Source organism: Oenanthe melanoleuca, chromosome 1 (genome assembly GCF_029582105.1).
Source record: "Oenanthe melanoleuca isolate GR-GAL-2019-014 chromosome 1, OMel1.0, whole genome shotgun sequence".
Lineage (NCBI taxonomy): Eukaryota > Metazoa > Chordata > Aves > Passeriformes > Muscicapidae > Oenanthe > Oenanthe melanoleuca.
In genome coordinates this window covers 43,565,304-43,585,398 of record NC_079333.1, presented here as the reverse complement: position 1 = coordinate 43,585,398, position 20,095 = coordinate 43,565,304, and the positions used below count along the sequence as shown (strand labels likewise).

At 45.4% G+C, this 20,095-nt stretch overlaps 1 protein-coding gene across 2 annotated transcripts in view; it reads right to left on the bottom strand.

Annotated features, from left to right (window-relative positions):
- The window catches only part of FGF9 (fibroblast growth factor 9), a 28,563-nt gene extending 8,468 nt beyond the window's left edge, over positions 1 to 20,095 (bottom strand). The window contains exons 1-2 of one of the 2 annotated variants that reach the window (XM_056499317.1): positions 18,639 to 20,095; positions 12,197 to 12,300 (exon numbers count right to left, since the gene is read on the bottom strand). In XM_056499317.1, coding sequence (XP_056355292.1) covers positions 12,197 to 12,300; positions 18,639 to 18,915 — 381 coding nt within the window. In that variant the 5' untranslated portion in view covers positions 18,916 to 20,095. Of the gene's footprint in view, positions 1 to 12,196; positions 12,301 to 15,628; positions 15,969 to 18,638 lie in introns of those variants that run through there. The other variant, XM_056499326.1, reaches the window with a different exon arrangement.

Sequence of the window (20,095 nt, the reverse complement as noted above, 5' to 3'; positions counted from 1 at the left end):
TGGTTTTGCTGATATCCTCTCCTGTGAGATTTCAAGTTTGCAGCATCTGTCAAGCTTTAAGCATGCCCTCCCTGGACATGAAATCATTATGGGATGAGCAACCCCACTGTGCCTGAGGATAGACTGCCCATCAACAGCCATGGTTCAAGTTCATAAAGGCTTGGTTTATATCTGCTCAGCCAAGCGCATGAGATGAAAACTCATTTTCACCTAAACACCCAAGATCTGCTCATGATGCTGTTGGAAGTCTTGACAAAACTCCAGGGACAGATCTCATGCTACATAAGCTGTCACAGTGTCTTTTCTCTGGAAGCTGACGAGCTTCCTTCTCCACACCACAACAGGAGCAGGACAAAGTCGACTCAGAAAATAAATAAACAAGCAGGTCTGTTCCCCTCCCTTCCACGCCAGCAGGACCAGGCTCACACAGTGTCATTTACTAGTCACACTTCTGACCTCTATTTTATTTTTGATTCCCTTGGCACAATAAAGAACTGCAGTCATCAATGTTATCTAAGCATCTAATTCATAACGCTTGGCTGAACCCTTCCAAGAATCAGAAAGCAAGGTGGTATGCAATCTGATACAGGGGCCAGAGCCAGTTTTTAAAGAAGATGGGAGAAGGGTTCCCGTCAGCTTAAATGGAACATGGATCAGCCTTGCAATGATAAAAAGGCAACAAATATTTTAAGACATTAAAAGAACCATTTCAGGCACGCTCAGATTTACTGAAAGCTGAAACTTGACCTCCCCCAGCTCCCCACTCCACAAATTCTCTTCTATCAAAAGACAACCTGTATGTCAAAGCAGGGCTGCCACCCTACAGCTAGACACTCTTTATCCTGAATACCAGACAGAGATTTTTAAATAAAACATGCTTTCCTTAAATCCAACTAAGATGGAAGTGTTTTGTCAGTATTTTTGCCTTGTTTTGTGGTTCTCTAAGCACAGAACACAGGCTTAAAGGAAAGATAGACATCATTCAGCAGAAAGTGGTGTTTAAGTAAGCTAAACTCACACGCAGAAAAACATTGTAATGTGAGGGATAAAAAGTTCTTAATCTGCATGGGCCTCTACATTCAGTGAGTACCCCACAAAATGGATTTACCCACCATTAAAGCACATCATCTCTCAGCTACCAGGTGCCATCATAAAAAGAGAATGCTCAGGAGCTTTCATGAAACACTTAGCCACGGGAACCAAATAATTATTATTCATATGTAGTGATATAAATGTACATTATAAAAGTAATTCATGTTTTATTCTTTCAGCAAGATGATTTGGTCAAGGACTGATGAATAAGAGCCGGTCTCTATATTTTGCTGTTAATTTAATGCAGAGCTACCAGTTGGGTACTAGCTCAAAGGACAATTACTGATCACATTGCCATTCTGGAAGGGGGTCATCAGACAAACACAGCACCACAAGCTATCACATTTTGGAAAGAATGTCACTGAAATGCCACATATCCACTGGGGTCTTGAAAAGCAACAAGCTTCACAGAGAAATTTCAAAAACTACGTGCTTTGGTAGGCACTACAGAAAAGGATTGGCACACTATGATATTTACCTAGCAGGCTTCAATTGATTATTCAGTTTAAATTGTTAAAAATGAGGCCTTTTAATTTCCCACCTTTTTTGGATGGGAAGGAAGACCAGCGTTTCAAAGAGCAGCTGCTGAGGAAAAGATGTCATGCTTCCCTTTTCAGACAGCAGTGCCCCATCCCTTGGCAAACACTTCTCATAAACAGTCTCTCCAGGGATGACTTTTTGGACACTTTCCCCATTACTTTTCCCAGGGGCAATCCTGCCACAAAGTCATGGATTTAGTTACAAAATTTTAGTATCTTGCTTTCTGAGTAGAATAAAGAGCATTTCCTAAATATTTCTCAGAAAATCCACACATCTTTGCTATGCCATGACTTATGCTGATAGTGACACAGCTGACCCAGTCTTTGGGAAATGCTGGAGGAAGTCAGGTGGCTCTGCTCCTTCATGAGACCCCTACTCCTCACATGCACACCAGTGGGCCTGTCTTTCAATGGGGAAAACTTCAGTCATGCAGTTAATTTCAGCTTTGATGAAAGAAGTTGTCATTCTGTCTGAAAAACCCAAAAGATATATAGCAGCAACTTCAACAGAGCTAGTGACTGAAGAGCTCAAAGACCAGGTTGTTAATCTCCTGCAAACATGTATCTTTCAAAGAAATCAGATTTTTAAAGTTTAAAAAAAAAAGATTTTTTTGTTTAAACTTTACAACATTTGTGTATTCTAAAATTAAGCAAAATATTTTACTGAAGCCTTCCCCAATAACTTTCCTAATCTGAGCTCAAATTATACACTATGTGATGTCCTAACAAAGGCATCAGTGGGACAAAATCCCCCTCGTTATGAAAAAGTAATGTTAGAAGATTGCCTCTAGATCGCAGACTCTCATAGGCAGGAACCCTGTCTAGATTTAGGTTTTTAAAATGATGAATACCATACAGCTCTTATCTTGATTGGGATCTGCTGACACAACCATAAAACTAATTGGTGGTTTTACAGGAGCAGGTCCAATCCTGATTCCATTGAAGGCAATGGTATTCCAACCATAATAGAATCAAGTCAAAATATCTCGAGTCACAATTGCCTCTATAATTGGGTTAAATTTGAAGAGCAAAGTTTAGCACATTAAAGATGCACAGCCTGGGCCAGACCTCAAAAGTATTCAGCATCCACACTAGAACAGAAGTTTTACCTCAGCAGCAGCTTGTGGAACACAAATCTAAAATCTTATCTTCAAATCAAAAGTAGCTGCAAATATCTGCCAGTATAAAATGAATGAAAAAGAAACAAAAGGGCTTTATAGAAGGGGAAAATATGGTTTTGCACTATAACAAGCTTTATTTCTTAATCTTTTTGAATGTGACACAAATGAACCACACTACTGCACATCACCAAATCAGCCTAAGCACATTCAAACTGCAAAGCAAATCTCCACCTAGTCAAAATCCCTAATGAAGTCCCCACAGGGCAGACTTTTTCTACTCTCTCTTTGAAAAGGATGAATGGCAAAGTGGGAGAGAGTACCACATTCACATCCCACTGGCTCCTGAATCAGAAACAGAGCACATCAGATCTTTATCTGATGCAGTGAATAATCCCCAAGCACATCTCAGTGTGTCACTGCTGCTGATGCTTTTAGCATGTCACTTCAACACAGTATTCTCAGATCAGCCAAAGACACGGAACCTTTTCACACCTCTGTATCATTACACAGCCAGCTCCAAAAACTCTCAGGGCTGCAGTGAGGAGAGCTACACAACTGCAAAGAAAAGAATCTGAAGATGTCCCACTCTTGCTTGCTGGCTATGATTTGGGTCTGCAATGCAGTTAAGCCACTTTAGCAACTCCCTGTTGTTGAAAGCATGGTGCTCAACCCTTCAACCATCCCACACTGCACCTGATTCTCCCACTGAGCCCTAATGCAAGCCAGTTCAGGAAGCTGAGCATTTTTCTGTGGCTTTATATCCCTAAACTGATCTTCTGACAGGTCAGATGAGTGCCAATGTTGGAGCATGGAAGAAAGCAGAAGCTTGCAGCACTAGCAGGAAATCAGAATTGCCCTTTTTGGAAGGGGCTTCCTGCAAGGTTACACTGGCTGCCTCCTCAAGCAGCACCTCTAGTCTCCTGTTTTCATGAGAACACAAAATTTCAGACATCTTCAGTTAGGGGAAGCCAAATCATTAAACAGAGGTTTGAGTAGGATCTTAGTTTACCAAAGCTTAGCTATATTATATTTATATATATATATATACATATACATATATACACAAACATACACACACATACATAATTTATTTAGAAGTTACTCATGCTTTCCTGTCCCAGGCATGTAGTGAGAATCCAAGATCAACATAGAATTGCAGACCAAGGCAAGGAGATCACTGAAGGTTTTCTCCCACAAAAATTTAATCTTCAGACCTAGTAAGCATTTGAAATTAAGTCCTCTGAAGTCCTTTGGAAGACCAAAGACTTGAGAAAAGTGTAGTATGTATCTCACAGAACACTACTAGTAAGTGTCCCTCTTTGGTGACAGTGCTGTAGTGGATGAAATTCTGATTTTAAAAAGACTGAAGTCATAGTTTTAAAGCACATTAGTTGCAGTTTCTCACAAAGCTTTCTCCCATATTACCTGTGTCAATTATACTCACCTATCCATTTTTCCTACACCAGTACCTATATCTCAAAAGACCTTTTATTTCTACAGTCCTTCCTACCTTGCTGAGCAGGTTGCAGTTTCTGCCCCATTTCCCTTGCTGGTACTTGTGGGGAGCACCATCTAACAGTACCCAGCTTTCAGCAAAACTGCACATCCAAATTCTAAGAGGGGTTATCTGCAGGGGTGAAGTAGACAAGGTAACTCAAGTATATGGACTTTTCTCAGACCTATATCCCCCACAAAGGAAATGTCCACAGTCACAAAGCTGTATCCTACTGTACAGTGCAGAGAAAGCATTTATGTCTCATCTCCACCTCCCTGCAAAAATCCCTCTGGCCAGCTCAAAATCCCATTTCCTCACAGCCTGAATCTTCCTCGTTGTGCAGCCTAAGCTTTACTGTGACTCATTCAAACCAATTCATTCTATTTCAAGGACTTTTTTTCCTCCCTGGTGTTACACCTCAAAGTATTTACAGAGCAAGAGCACACCGTCTCAGTTTTCATTCTGCAGGCTAAGTCAGTAAAGATCTTTAGAGTCTATAATTTGATAGTCTTTTCATCCCTCTGATCATCCCAGTATGTCCTTCCTGCATCTGTTTTAATTTCAATCCATCTTCTTCAACACAGTGACCAACTGCATTTTGCATTTAGACTGGATCCTCCTAGTGTTTTATGGAGTGACCCTGATAGAGCTCTCTCTGAACCTCACATGTAAACATTTTAGGCACTTTAGGTCACCAAGGCCCTTCTGTAAGGTTGCCTCCTGTGCTGGAAATGCTTCCCAGCTTAGCAAAAAATTGCAGTAACACACCACAACCTCTTCATGACAAGATGTTTAATGTCCCTAATAAAACCAGGGAATAAAATCAGTCCAGGGACCAATCCATAAAAACTCCACTAATAGCTTCACTCTGGTCTAATACATTTCATCACTCTGCATTGCTGTCTTCTCTTCAGAGTTTTCATCATCTATCATGCAACTCTTCTACTAACATTCATTCTACCTTCTGTAGCAAACACTCTGTTCTGTGGGTCATATCTAACACAGCCCTGCATATTAGCACAATTTTCCATTTCTAGAAAAACATATTCCTACCAAAAATAAAACACTGCACTTGCCTGAAACTATTTATCCTGCTTCAGTAAACTCATGCATGTACTTCCAGGTCCTCCTCTACTCCTTCATTTAAAAGGATGTTCCTAACATTCCAAGCACATCCCAAGCCAGACTGATAGCCCTCCAGCCAAACACAACCACACAGCCCGAGGCACACACACACTCGAGGCTGGAAAACATCTGCATTTCCTCAGAGGGAAGCAAACACTCCCTCACCCAGGGCTTGCTCCCACCTTTCTGCTGCACCTTCCAGCGACCTGGGAGGGAACCACTGTGACTGAGGCCCTTCTGCTTTGCCAGATTTGTTTTCCAGTTTCCTGCTTCAATTCCCCAGGCAGCAAAGAAACACTTGGGCCAGCAAAAGGGAGGGGATGGGTGGCTGGAGGGAAAATAGCCACTCCTTTCAGCAGCAGTATTGGCTGCCCCTGCTCCCTTTGTTCATCCCACAACAGGGAGCTTCCCAGACCCATGTTACCACCCAGAGGAATTTATCAGAAACAGGGCTAGCCCAGGTAGCATCCTCATTCTGACTGTATTGCATTTACACTCCTGCTTGGATACACTGTGCTGGTAAAGACTTCTGTTCCTTCCTAGGTATATAGCTTAAAAACTTTTCAACTTATAAAAGTTTTAGTACACATTTCAGGGCCCAAATCAGCTTTATCACAACAATTTCCATTTTATCCCCATGCTCCTACATCCCTAAGACACAATCTTTTCTGCAACCTGCCCTTGTCCCATGCTCTGCAGACCCTCTGCCAAGTGCTCACAATCTTTAAACCCCTACATGAAGTTTCACCCTTGCTGGGATACCATTTCCACAGGATTTCTGCATCTCTGACAAAGTTTCAAGTTTCCTTCAGATTCAGAGCCATAATCACCTTTTTGAGCTGCAGAGTTGCCCATCAAATTAACTACAGGCCTGCTTCTTCCAGTCTTTTGCTTAAAGCACATTTATCCAGGGAGACAGGAGCCACTGTCATCAGTAAAAGACATCACTGGGTTTTTGATCATGGGAGTGCCAGGTTTTCCTGAGCAAAGCTACTCGTGCAGGAAGCCTGACCACTCCTTGCAAGTCAGCTGCCAGAGGAATTGCCCTCTATCTCTCCGTTTATACCATTTATAAGAAGGCACTTTATTGCTGTAAATAATAATAATAAGAGAAGCAGAAGGCCTTTAAACCAGGTGCCACAGTCATTATGCCTCCTGGTATTTGACCACTCTCAGTGTAGAAGTCTCTGCCTTCACTGAAGGAAATTGCATTTAATTCTCCTACCAAAAATTGTGCACTGAAACTGTCCTGTTTCCAGGCTCACATCAACCATGGTACCTGGAGACTGGGAACAGGTAATGCAGATTATCATTACAAAAAAAAAATCTAAAACATATGGAATCATTTTAGAGCAGAGGTATTTAAAAGGAAAGTGTGATGGTACTGGAGGATAATTTATTTATTTATCCAGTTCTTAGATACCTGTAGTAATTATATACTTGGCCCAAATGCTGTTACCAACATGCACTTTCAACCTGCTTTTTTCTTCATGTTGTTTCCGTGCACCTTGACCTACCATTTGAAGGGCTGAACAGTTCCCTTCCTTTATTTGCACAGGAACATAAAAGATATTTTTAGAATGCAGCCAAAGAAATCCGTGCCTGCACCAAGCAATTTTCAGTAAACTATGACAAATTGTCCCTTTTTTGCCAGAAAAATTTCTGTTCACCAGTCTTTGTAGCTTCATAGCCCTTCCAGGACTGTAGGGACTCAAACAAAAGCACAAAACACTGCAGGTGCAGCCCTGCTGGGACAATAAAGAGGCATATAGTCACCTCCCTGCACACTTACTGGGAAAACATGTTTCTTCAAGGACACTACACTCTCTCTCTCTCCCCACCTCCTCCTCCACCCTCTCCCCAATGTTTTAGAAGCAAAAGGCAAGTTTAGTCTCCCAGATCAAGCTTTCAGTTCACTTTTTGAAGGACAGCAATTTATGACCCTGTTAAAAGCGTTCCTACATCTCACCTTGCAGCACACACCCTGTAAGCCTGGAACCCCAGAGGTTGGAGCTTCCCTCCCTGGCTCCTGGTCTGGGCTCTTCAGCTCTCTCCCAGCTGCTCTGTGAATAAATGAAGCTTCTCTTTGTATGATTCCTCAGCTCTCCTGCCAAGCACTCTTTTCCCTTTCCCCAACAGCTGCACCATCTCCATTCCTGCCTTCCTCTGCCCACCTGCAGAGCTTTCCTGGTAGCTGCTCCAGATCTTCCAACTACCAGTATTCCTCCTGAGCACCAACCTGAGCTGTCTTTTGCCACCTGCCAAGGGCACAAGGAGCAGTGGAGACACCAGCATTTCACAGAATGGTTTGGGTTGAAAAGGACCTTTAAATCTCACTTAGTCCAACCCTCCTGCAACACACATCTTCAACTACATCAGGTTGCTCAGCGTCCTGTCCACCCTGACTTTGAAAGTTTTTAGCAATGGGGCTCTTGTGCCTCACCACACCTGCCACTAAAAAAAATTTTTCTTTGTATCGAGAGGAATGGGGCAGGTGCTTGTCTGTGGGAGATCAGTGAGGTGGGGATGCAGTCAGATGCAGCACAGCTCTCTGCTGCAGAAAAGCCCAGGACAACCAGGGCAGCTGAGGCAAGGGCGTCCCAGGCTCCGGCTTGGTCTGTGCTTGATGTAGCACAGAATTCCCTCAGAGGACAGCCTGCAGTGGGCATGATGGGCACCCCATGGTGTGGGGACACAGGTGGCAGCTGGTAATATCCCCCAGGGGACAGCCTACAAAAGCATGAAGGTTGTGGGACTCATCAGAAAGACCTCCCTCCCTCCATGGCATGGGCCTGAGGAACACAGCTAAGACACATTTGCTAATGTTCTTGCCAGACATGTTGGCAAGAGCTGTTTGTCACTTGGGAAGGAAAAGGTCTTCATGCCTTGTCATAACACCCTTTGGGTTCTATCTGTAGTTTGCATTTTTCCTCCTTTCCAGGGACAAGCACAAGCTGCTGTGAAACATGATGAGTCATAGCTGCAGGCTGCCAGGGAAAGGCAAGGTAAAGGGAAAGCAGGGACAGATGAGACAGGAGGAAAAGCTGCTGTCACTAACCAATCTCTGAGTCATTGTTACATAGACACCGCTGGTTTCTCTGCAGCACCATGTGCACGTATTTTCAACTTTCCCTGGCATGAGGAGGAATTTGAGAACAGCCACATTATGTTACACATCTGCCTGAAAGCAGCATGAGAGGCACTGTGCTCTTCTGAGCAGAAAATGCAGCAGCAACTGCCCCCTGTGAGAGTGGGGAGGTGGGAAGAGTTTGTCAGGCAGCTAATCTATGAGGAAAGAACTCTGAGAAGGCCAAAAGGAATGTGTCTGGATCAAGATATGCTGAAACCACCTTTACTGTTGTCTTTCATGAAAACTGGCAGCAATCACCCACCCTGGCTGCTCTGCTTTGCCATATGTCCCATCTCCAGTGGCACCACAATTATGCTGGGAAAAAAAATCTTCCTGTGTCAAATGTTTCAAACACAAATATAGAAGGATAGAAGTCTTTTAGGTCACTGATTTTCATGCCTGATGTATTTTTCATGCAGTAATTAGAATATAAATATGATAGTGTCAGACACAGGGCATCTATTCCAATAGTGTCAAGTACTGAATGCCTCACAAGCTGTGAATCTAAGCACCTACTCAGATCCACAACACTGATGCAGAGCAAGACCAAGTATTTCTTAGGCTGCTACTCAGTTGTGTGGGTTTCTCACCTTAGGAAACACAGCCACAGTGTCATAAGTGCACCTGCTCCATGACAAAACTGATGCTATTCACAGCCCTTAGGGAAGAAACCAAGACAGAGTGATACACCTCACAGCACAGCAGCACAAGCACAGCTTACTGGGGCTACAGAACAGTTCAGCTAAAGAGATTGCTCTGCTTAATGCAGGTGAAAAACTGATTTAAGTTTTTCACAGTCTACCACGTATCAGTCTCAAAACTAATCTCATTCAACCTGATCTTCTACTTTGCCAGAGAGAGAATTCTCTGCTAGATTGTGCCTTGCTTCTGGTTCAAGCTGCAAATTTATTCCCATCAGAGAACTTCACTTTCAATTAATTGCATTTTTTGACCAAAACCAAAAGCAAAACACTGTCACTTGAAAATGTCCAGCCAATTCTATACAAAAATCTGCTCTGAGGCCTGCTTATCTCAGTGTTTCTAAGAGAGCTGACAGTTGCTGAAATATAGGCACTAGGATTGCTAGTGTTGACAAGTCTTTAAAGCATCATCACACTGAGTAGCCATTAGAGGTTATATTTCATTGGAAGTAATGTAATTCAATTACCATCACTCTTTAGTATGTCCCATCTCTGGAGGCTGACAATAAGCCATATCATCCATCAGATTTTAACCTGAACTTTGCATTCTAGCCTCAGAGATGGCCAGTTCTCCATTATGAATGGCTTCATATTTTTAGTGCCATTTCTTAGGAAAAAGAGGTTATCCAATTATACTGTACATCCATTTGCCTGCTTGTCTCTCTTTCCTCAGCCTGTCAACTGTTTTCAATCAGGAGGCAAATTAAGTTCCTATCAGTTTTGCAACTAATCAGAGGCAGGGTAAAGAAAAGAAATTGTTTGCACGTCCCACTTGGGAGTGGTGAGCTATGTAATCCCTGCAAACTGGCAGTCTGGTGAGCATAGACAGCTAATACTGTCTCTTTCTCCATACAAAAAACACAAAAGGCTGAGGAATTTGTGCTACTGCAGGGACAGAATGTCAGAGACACCCAGTCCTCCTTAGGAAAGCAGGCTCCTTTAGAACTGCTGTTCATGTAACAACTATTTTATAAATGCAGTGAGCTTACTAATTTACAAAGAATTTCTTGTGCATAATTCTTCAGCAAAGAATGTCTTGAGTAATTCACTCTGACAGTCAAACATATTGCAAATACAAAACATAAATTGCACAGGAAAGTGATGTAACATTTGCTTTCCCAAGTCTATGCATTTAACCTCTATCAATAACCACATTTCCTTTCTCAGAATATCTGAAATGCAGAGTAACTGATTCACTATGTTTATATGTTTAAACGATTACTCTTACTGATGATTATCAACATTACTGATTCATATTATTGCTGCCTTTTTGCTGCCTAACTGAACCTGAGGTACTCATGTACTTTGCTAGTTCTTTATCACATTCATCAGCTGCACAAGTATTGTGACTTATGACAACTTACTCCTTGCAGGCAACTGGTTAACATCTGTCATTGCATCCATTCCTTTTCTCACTCCTTCTCCACCCTTCCAAACTTTACCTCCTCCATACTGACATTTATGCTAAATCCCTTTTCTTTGGCCTTTCCAACTCACAGGCTCTCACCATCTCTGCATCTCCCCTTCTCCCATGTCCACTCATCCTCTGTCCCAGGCTTGCCCCTCATTTTGCCACCCCTTTCTCTGCCTCCCACTTACACTGTCATTATCTGTATCTTCCTCACCTAGCTTGCTCTTTACTTAGAAGACAATCCTCTTCATCTCTCTCACAAAAAATTTCACTAGAAAGAGATCAGTGAGCCTGGATATACTTATGGAAACACTTCTGCTGGTCTTTCCTGATTTCACTTGCTCACATTCCTACATGGATAATATACCTGGAAGCTGGACTTCTCTCTTATCCCTTCTGTTTTCACCTGTCCATTCATCACCATCATCTCATGTTTTCAACTCTCACTGACATCCCCAGGCTTTTCCCTGTTACTGTTAGTCCTCTGTGACACAGGTATCTTCAACTACATTCAAAGCCCTTCTCTATCACTTTAACTTCTTTTTGAATGTTTCTCTGCAACATTTACACTGTCAATGGACCATTGTAACCTTCTCCTCTGCTTCTAATGAAGCCCTGTGGATGCACAGCTCCACTTCACTTCAGATATTCGCTTACCCATCAATTCTGCTATCCTCTTCCTCAAATACAACTGCTTCCCTAGTCCTTGTAAGGACCTTTGGAGGTTGATATTTTACTGCTGGAAGAGGTTGCCTTCTACCATCTGGGAAGTTATCTGCCAAATTTCAGACAAACCTGCCCACAATCTACCCAGGGTATGAAGCTGGTTGTACATCAGATGTCTCAAATATTCCCAGGTAAGAGCCATGTCATACAGACACATGCACACACACACACACACACACACACATATACTCTTTCTCTGCTCTGCTGGAAGACAGCCCATATTGCCAAGAACAGTCACCCATCAGCTGCAGGTAGGCTGGCAAACTCCCACATCTGAAATTCCAAGTTTTACTCCTCCCTCACACCCGTTACTCACTCCTGCTGCCACCCCTCAGGGAGCACCAGTGAAACTTTCAGGACAAGACCACCAAGCCTTTTGCCCTCATTCCTACACTTTTTATAACTTCTGTCACACTCCTGTTTCTCATTCTCTCATGCACATATGCCACCCTTTCCCACCCCCTCTATCTTATTTTGTCAATTCCTAGAAAGCTCTCTGCCTACACACAAAAGGAATCCACTTTGTCTTGATTTAGGTTTCTACTGGCAGGAGACATTTACAAATCTTACAGTATGTCCTTTAGTCTTCAGTGACCAGCTCTGGCCATCAGTCTCTATTGTTTGCATCTAAATTGCCACTCATCTGCATTATTACTCATTCCTGATTTTGTCACCTTTTCCCTCTCCCACATTCATTATGTCACCCACGGGGTCTTGTTTTGAATTAGATTGCAAGACACTCAGAGCAGAAGGAGTGCTCATACAGCACACACTGCAATGGGAGCTTGGAGGAGCTAGCAAGGGTTTCCCCCACAGAATGTAAGGATCACAATGCCCAAGGCTAGCAGGAACTCACCGAGCCATACAGTTCCCCCTTCTCATTCATTCCAAGGTAAAGTCCACTGTCGACTCCTCGGATGCTGACCAAGCCCACTGCTATACTGATAAATTCCAGTATACCTGTGAAATGAAGGAAAAAACAAACAATGTACATATTGTTTCCACTGAAAGACTTTTTTTATTCCAGATATTACTTATCCCTGAGTGTCAAGCAGCTATTTTCAAGGCTTTTTCCCATTTTCTGAGTTGTTTGGAAGAAGATGAGGGCAAAATTAATATACAATATTTCAAGTACTTTGGGTCTTTATTAGATTGATGCACTGCAGAAAGCATTAATGTATCAAATTAAAAGATTGCTCTCAATCTTTCTCATCATTCCTAAACACATGTCTTAAGCTCAGTTATACATGTATAGATGATACATTCAGAGGAAAAAAAAGTTTTTAGATTGCAAAAAATAGCAGAAATGAGGAGCCTGTGAAACTCATCTTGAAAATAAATTCTGAAAAAATACATTTTAATCAGAATTGTGAAATAAAGCGATGTTACACATGGAACCAAAAGATCTCCTTTCAGACATCAATGAAGCAGGAATACAGGGAAAGATTTACTCACAGTATGATCTTCCAGAGGCTTGAGAAATGAAAATCCTTAGCATAGTCCAGAGTCATGTATTTCTGTTTAGATAGTAACCATTCTCTCTGATGTGTTATTATTTACTCATCTAAAATTCAGACATTAAAACATCCTACACCTAAGTGCAATAGCGTGTACATGATTAAATTTTCCCATAACAGCAAGCTTACACAGACATTTGTTCAATTAAGAGTAAGAACACTTTGCAGAGAAGCAGTGCTTCTCCAAATCTTCAAAGGTTCAGCACCCATGTGCACAGTACAAGTATCTGTAACAAGTATTGGCTCATTTGGTTCTGAGGGCTGGGGGATTTTCTGGCAGCCTTCCCTGCAAATTGCTTACCTCTTCAATGAGGATGCTACTGGCCAAACCTGGCATAAGCCTAGGAATCTTGTGTTAAAAAATGGAAATTTCTTCCTGTTTGGGAGTGCTCATCTAAGACTGTAATGATCTCACAAGAAGTTATCCAGCAACATTCAGAAACATGCTGGCTGCTGTGTTACGCTACTTTCTGAGTCACAAAATAGTGTGTCCCCTGCACAGGATAGCATTTTCAATATATTAGGTGAATGTTCATGGCTATGCACACTGCATAACTATTTTTTAAAGCTTATTGGAAATTATATGTACATGAAATAATGAAATAACAGTATAGGGTGTGTTGAGCCTCATGTGGCCAATAAAAAAGCACTTTTGTGGCTTTTTTAACAATTAATTTGGCATCTTCCACAAAATAGTTGTGCATTAATCAATAGCAGGCATGAATCACATACATCTAACATAGCACAAGTTGAAGCCAATAGGGAAAATTTATAGCCAAGCTAATGTAAAGATGAAAAGTATTCCCTGTAAGGGAGTATTGATCATTACCTTATATATTATTCAGCACTACAAACACCACAGTATTATTATTTTGATAACCTTTTTCAAGGCCTGGGCATTTTAAATTATTCTCTACATATGCACAAATAAAAAATACTGGGAGGAAATATTTTGCAATTATGCAATTATTTAAGTAATATAAAGTGGCAGCATGCCGTTTATCTGGTATGTGAAGTATCTCAGATACAATTGATCCATTGAAACTATTTTAAAATTCTCATTATATCTGGACATGCAATACTTTCAGGTTTCTTAGTAAGGCTTTTTCTCTAAAGCTTTTACCAAAATATCATATTACTTGATACATGTTACCAAGCAATTTTAACTGAGGTTAAATCTTATGTTAAGTGTGTATTAGGCTCCACTATAGCTAAGTTAGTGAGTCTGGCATTTTTCATATCAGTCCAAACGTAGTCTTTAATTGCTGTCATAATTTCAAATATTTGGATGCATGCTGCTTAGCACATCAAAAGAACACAAAAGGCACTGTCACGTCCTATCGTAAGTGCAGAAAATTAATTTAAGGTACTTGGCAAAGAGCATCCACATATTTGAGATCAGAATAGAGACCTCTTCATTTGAAATACTCAAAAGCCCACTCACAGCAAGTTTTATGTGCCATGTTAAATCCTTCAAGAGATTATCTGGGGCCAAGCATACAGCCTTACAGAAGTCTTATCAGTTTAAGGATTGCATTTGCCCCACAGTTCTGTGCACATTTTCACTGTATAGTTTCTAGAATGCACAGATAGTACTTCGACCTGGACTAGATATTAAAATAGATAATCCTCTTCAAAATGAGGCTGTATCAAATGAAAATCAGGACAACGTCAAACTTTGAAAGCTATGGCCCTATTTATTGCTAAAAATGTGGAAGGGAAGTAGAGGAAATAACTCAGTGCATGGAGTGCTAAATTTCTTTTCACTGAGTATTTTCTTTAACGAAACCACTTCAGTGCAAAGATCCATTCCTTCATAAGGATAGGAAGAAAGTTTCAGGGAAGCTATTTATACCTTACATGTCCACATCAGCCCTTCTACATGATCCAACTCAGACCATGCTGAATGCTGCAGGACACCAGCCTGATATAAATGCTGGTCCTGCTCTCCTGACACACTCATAGGTGAGAAGAGGTGTGTTGTTCTTAAAAGCGACATTTCAATTTTCATTAAATTAAATTTAATTTTCATTACATGTCTTAGCTCTGGTGAAGAGCAGGCCTATAGAAACATTTTCCTTGGCTTTTAGGTAATGAACACCTCTGTAAATGCAGTTTTAATTTGTTGCTGGTTCGCCCTCTGCCCATTTTCGTCTCTGGCTACACGTTGGCTTTCATTGTATCAATGGATCGGAGCAGTTTAGCTTTCCCTTAGCACTGCAACAGACCATCATCTACAACAACGAGGACGGTGAACAAGTATCTCCGCCAGCCACCTCTTTGTACGGCTTCCAGGGGAAGGGGAGCGCGGGGAGAGCTCCCAGGGCTGCGGAGAGCAGCGGGGCGAGGGAAGCGGGGCCCTCGGTGGCCAAGACGCCGCGGGGAGGTCAGGGCAGTGATGGGGCGAAGGAAGGGGCTCTCCCTGCGCCCTCCTCCCCCGGCACCCCCATCCCGGCCGAGGCTGCGGTGCGGGGATGAGCGCTCCGCCGGGATGCGTCCCGCCTGTCGCAGCTGTCACCACCCCGCCCGCTCCCCCACATGATGCCAATTAAAAGACGGGAGCGCAGACAGACACAGCACCCCCAGGCAGCCGGGCCCTGCTTCAGTTTCAGGCTTTCACAGCGCCCTTGCCCGCCCCCCCCCATCCCCTCCCCTCCGCAACGCTCAATAGCGGAGGAGACTGTCGGGCCTGCTCGGCGCCTCTCCCTCCCCCTAAAACCTGGCCCACGATTCCCAGTCCCGGGGGCCAGAGCCTTCCCCGCACGCATCACCTTCCCCCGCCCCGCCCGGGCTGCCGGCTCTCCCCGGAGACAGCGCGGGGCGGGGCAGGCCCGCAGCGGGGCGGGCACCGGGGACCGCCGGAGCCGCCCCGGGAGCCGCCGCAGCCCAGCCGAGCGCAGGGCGGGCCGGCCAGGCGGAGGGCGGGCGGCTGCGCGGCTCCCGCAGATGATGAACGCAGCGGTTCCTTGTAGCAGCAGGTCCCGGGGAGCGGAGGTCACCTGCTGACAAGCTTTTTTTTTTTTCCTTTTCCTGCATGCTCCTATTTTTTTAATGCTGTGCATGCAGTACTTGTGCTGACGCACAGAGGCACGCCTCTCCGCTGTTACAGAGTTCCTGAATTTACAATGACTCTACTGTCTAGCCAATGCCCTACACTAAAGGAGACTGCATCAAAAAAATTTCTTTTGTGACCCGGGAGAGATAAGGCTTTGATCACCTGAGATCACATTACGGGGGGGACCCAGCCGGGTTGTCCCGGGGAGCTTTTCTTTTAGAGATGGACATCTTGATGCAGGAATTGCGAAATGCCAGGGCTCCCAGAACCGGGCGAGTATAGACACACAATATGGCTCGGTTTATTGTACGCAATAGGCACACATCCAACATAGCATCACAAAAGAATTACTCTTATCTGATGTCTCTCCAGAGGTGTGTGCGGGGAGGGGGATTCCCACAGGGCAGAGCCCAGAGAGGAGTTTACGCGCAGCCCCCGGGGTTTTCTCTTTGTCCTCCTTATTCCTGGAGAAAAACTTCCTTCTGACGCGTACCCCCGCATCCACACACGCGCGCGCAGGTTTCCCGCACACGCTCGCAGGAGACCATGTGAGCCCAGTTGGGATGCGGACCTCCCCAGGATCACCAGAAGACTTTACAATCTCCAAAACTCAAATAGCATCAGCTATTCTGTGACCTTCCGGCAAACACAACAGCAATGTCACGGCACTGACACAGAAGTACCGAGATCCCATTCCCTCTCGCAAAGAAGCCGGGAGCCCCAAGGCATCCCACGGGTTTGCCGTGCCCGGTCTTCCCAACCCCGGAGCGAGCAGGGGCATCACCGGCGCGCTGCATGGGGAGAAGAGTTATCACCGTTGGGGGGAAGAGGGAGATCAAACCGACAAGGACAAAAAAGAAATCTCTCTATTTAAAGCCAAGGGGCTGCAAGGGGTGGAAGAACTGCCCCTCGGAATTGTCATCTTCCTACAACTGCGGCTGGAGAGCCATTTTTAAAAATAGACGCCACGAATAATGTGGTCACGGCCGCCTCTCGCAGGGAACAGCTGGCGGCCCTCCTCCGGGGGCGGCGGGGCCCCGCGGGCCGCCGGCCCCCCGCCGCCGCGGCTGCCGGTGCGCGCAGCGCCCTACACCTGCTGCGGCCCCGCTGCGCCTCCCCCGCCGGCCCGCGCAGCGCAGCGCCGCGCCCGCACCGCGGCGGGCAGGGGAACCTGCGGCGGCGGCTCGGCAGCTACGCGCGGCGTCTGCCCGTGCCAAGGAAAACGCCTCGCTGCAACACACACCCCCCCCCGCCCCTCGCTACGCGCCTGCCTTGAACACTTTCCGCACTTTTTCTCGCCAGCGAGCGCGAATGTCGCGCCCCCGGGAGAGCCGCGACGCTGCTCCCACCCCGCAGCCAGCCCCGGAGACCCCGGGCGGGTGGCGTGGAAGGGAGGAAGAGCCTGTAAGCAGCGTGAGAGTGTCAGGGAGCAGCGGATGGAGGGAGATGGAGGATGAACCTGCGACCATGCGAGAGCTTCAGTCCTCTCCTCCCCAGTCCCTCCCTCCCCGCTTCCCTTATGAGCCCTTTGGAGATTGTCTCCTACAACACCGGCATTATCTAAATAGCTTCACAAAGCAATAAAATACAGCTTAGATATCGTTCAACATCTGGCATTAAAATACAAAGAGAGAAAAAAAAAATCAACACAGGACTTTGTTTTTACGACCGAATTTAAGTGCTGTCAGGTTGGTTCACTCACAAGTTAACTCCTTCCAACAGCTGGGAGCGTGGCGAGCTAACCTGGCATATTTTCCGCACCCCTCCTTAAAAAAACCCCCACAGAATCAGCTCAGCCAGGCTGTTTTAGTCACTTTCATACATTTAATCTGCCGAGCCTTTAACAGACTCCCGGGCAGCCCAGAAGCTCCGGGCCCACCGGACTCGCGTGTGCATGTGCATGTGTGCGTGTGTGCATGCACAGGCTCTCCGGAGCGGCCGGGGCCAGCAGCCCTCCAGCCCTTGCTGCTGACTCACAAATACTGTCCCCTGGAAAAGAAACCCAGAGAATGCTCTTTTCAAATTCGCTGCCAGCCTGACACGCCACACAGCGCGAGAAAGGCAGGTTTTGGCGCAGGATTCCCTGCGTCAGGTTCCGGACCCCACCTGCGCTCCCTCTTTCCCGGGGCTCCTGTCACCGGCACTGCCGCACGGCTGCGGGTGCGGGCGGGCGGAGAGCCCGGCTGCGGGTCGGGTGCGCTGCCGGTAAATCCTCGCCGAGCAGCGAGCCAGGCAGGGTGTGCAATTCGGGCAGTTACTAGGGCAGGTAATCGGCAGAGAAAACGAAAGAAAAGCCCTCGTCAATTTGCGTATAGGACGAGAGCCACTCCCTCCAGGAAACTCGGTGAATTTTAAATTGTGGTGGTTAATGATTAAAAACCCTTTAAACTCGCGAAATCAAATCATACAGCAGAAACGTCCCAAGCAGAAATTCCACCACCGCCACCACCACCTCCCAGTTCGCGTCTGCTCTAGAGCAGAACTTGGGGCTACACAAACATCGCTACCCAACACCCGGCGACTTCGGCAGGGGCTCCTGCTCCGCCGCGGTGGTGCTGCTCGTGTACATCTGCACCCCCGGACAAATTCATTTTTCCCCTCGGCGGATCAGCCACCAACACAAACCCCCCTCCCCGCCCGCCTCGCACCCCCCACCGTCCCCCCGCCCGCAGTTCTGCCCCATTATTTCATCACATGACCACTAAAGGGTTAAGGATAATACCTACCAAATCTGCTGTGGTCTTGCCTGGTTCCCTGGATAGTACCATTGGGGAAGATTTCTAAATGAAATCCAGTCCTGCAGTATAGCTGCCTCCGCCTGAGGATCCCCTTTAAATGGTCCAAGTCCGTGACCGCAGGCCCCCTGGGTAGCCCACCTGCCTCAGACTGACCCAGGTGGTCACTTAACAAAACCGGACTATCCACCGGCAAAACGGGCACATTCCCAAAGGGTACTGCATCCTGCACACCGAAATAGTTCCCAACTTCACCTAAGGGAGCCATCAGAAGATTCTGCTTTTAGAGAATGAGAATAAACAATAATGATGGTGCCAAACCCAGGAGATATAAGATTAGGTATATTCCACTCCTCTCCCCTCCCTAGCGCAGTTACAGAGAAAATGTTCTTTCTTCAATCCATTAAATGCATAAATAAAAGTAATATTCTGTTTTGACTGGTACAGGTTCAAGGTCAAACCAGTTAGTCTAAGAAACCACCACTTTATACTCACACACTGACATATTTATAAACATATAGATGTGTATATCTATATAAATGCATATATCCCCAGCTCTTAGCAAGCAATACGGTCTTCAGCCCATCCAACTGTAATAAAGAAAAAAATCCGTAGTTTCTCCATTTGGTTTAAGATAAGAATGACCATAGCAACTTAAATACCTAGGCGTTATAGGGATTTTTTTTTTTTTAAGATGCACAGGCTACGTCAGGATTTATGGATTCTGACTCCAGAAAGGCATGCGCTGTTTTTACTCTATAACAGACTGCATACATCAGCATGAATCCTGCAAAGGGGGAGGGGGGAAATCTCACGTTGTTGGCTGAGATAAATCCAAAAAAAAAAAAAAAAAGGAAAAAAGAAAAAGGAAAAAAAAAACTTTTGACGTCCAAATCTATTATCCAGAATTCTCAGGAGGTTCAGCAGATGTCCACTGGTTTAGGATTATTGACGATCCACAAGCAAAGCAGCAACATACAAGTGCTTGTGTCTTTCTTGGCTGGCTCGAAACAGGTGTTGCTTCTGCAGGGCTCCCTGTGAAATGTTGTACTCCAGCACTGAGCTGCAGCTCTTGACTGTGGATCTCCATCCAGCACGCAGAGTGGCGCAGGAAGAGGCATTGGGCTGGGTTTAAGGTAGTCCTGATTGCTGCTGGAAGGATTCTCCGAGGTCCTAGCGCTCAGCCCTACCTGCTGCAATACCGAGCCGCTTCCAGCGCTCGGCACGGCGCGGAGCGGCTCTTGCTGCTCTGCGGCAGCGCGGCGCTCGCCGGCAAATAAATAAATAAGAGGGCGAAACTTTGGGGGAGGAATAAAGCGACGCGATGCTAAATATACCGCGCCCGCCCGCTGCGGGAAGCGGGCTCCTCGGGAGATGCCCGCATAGCCCGAGTCCCCCCTGACATTGGCGGGGGGAGCGGGGCGGGCAGCGCCCTGCCCGCCCAGCCC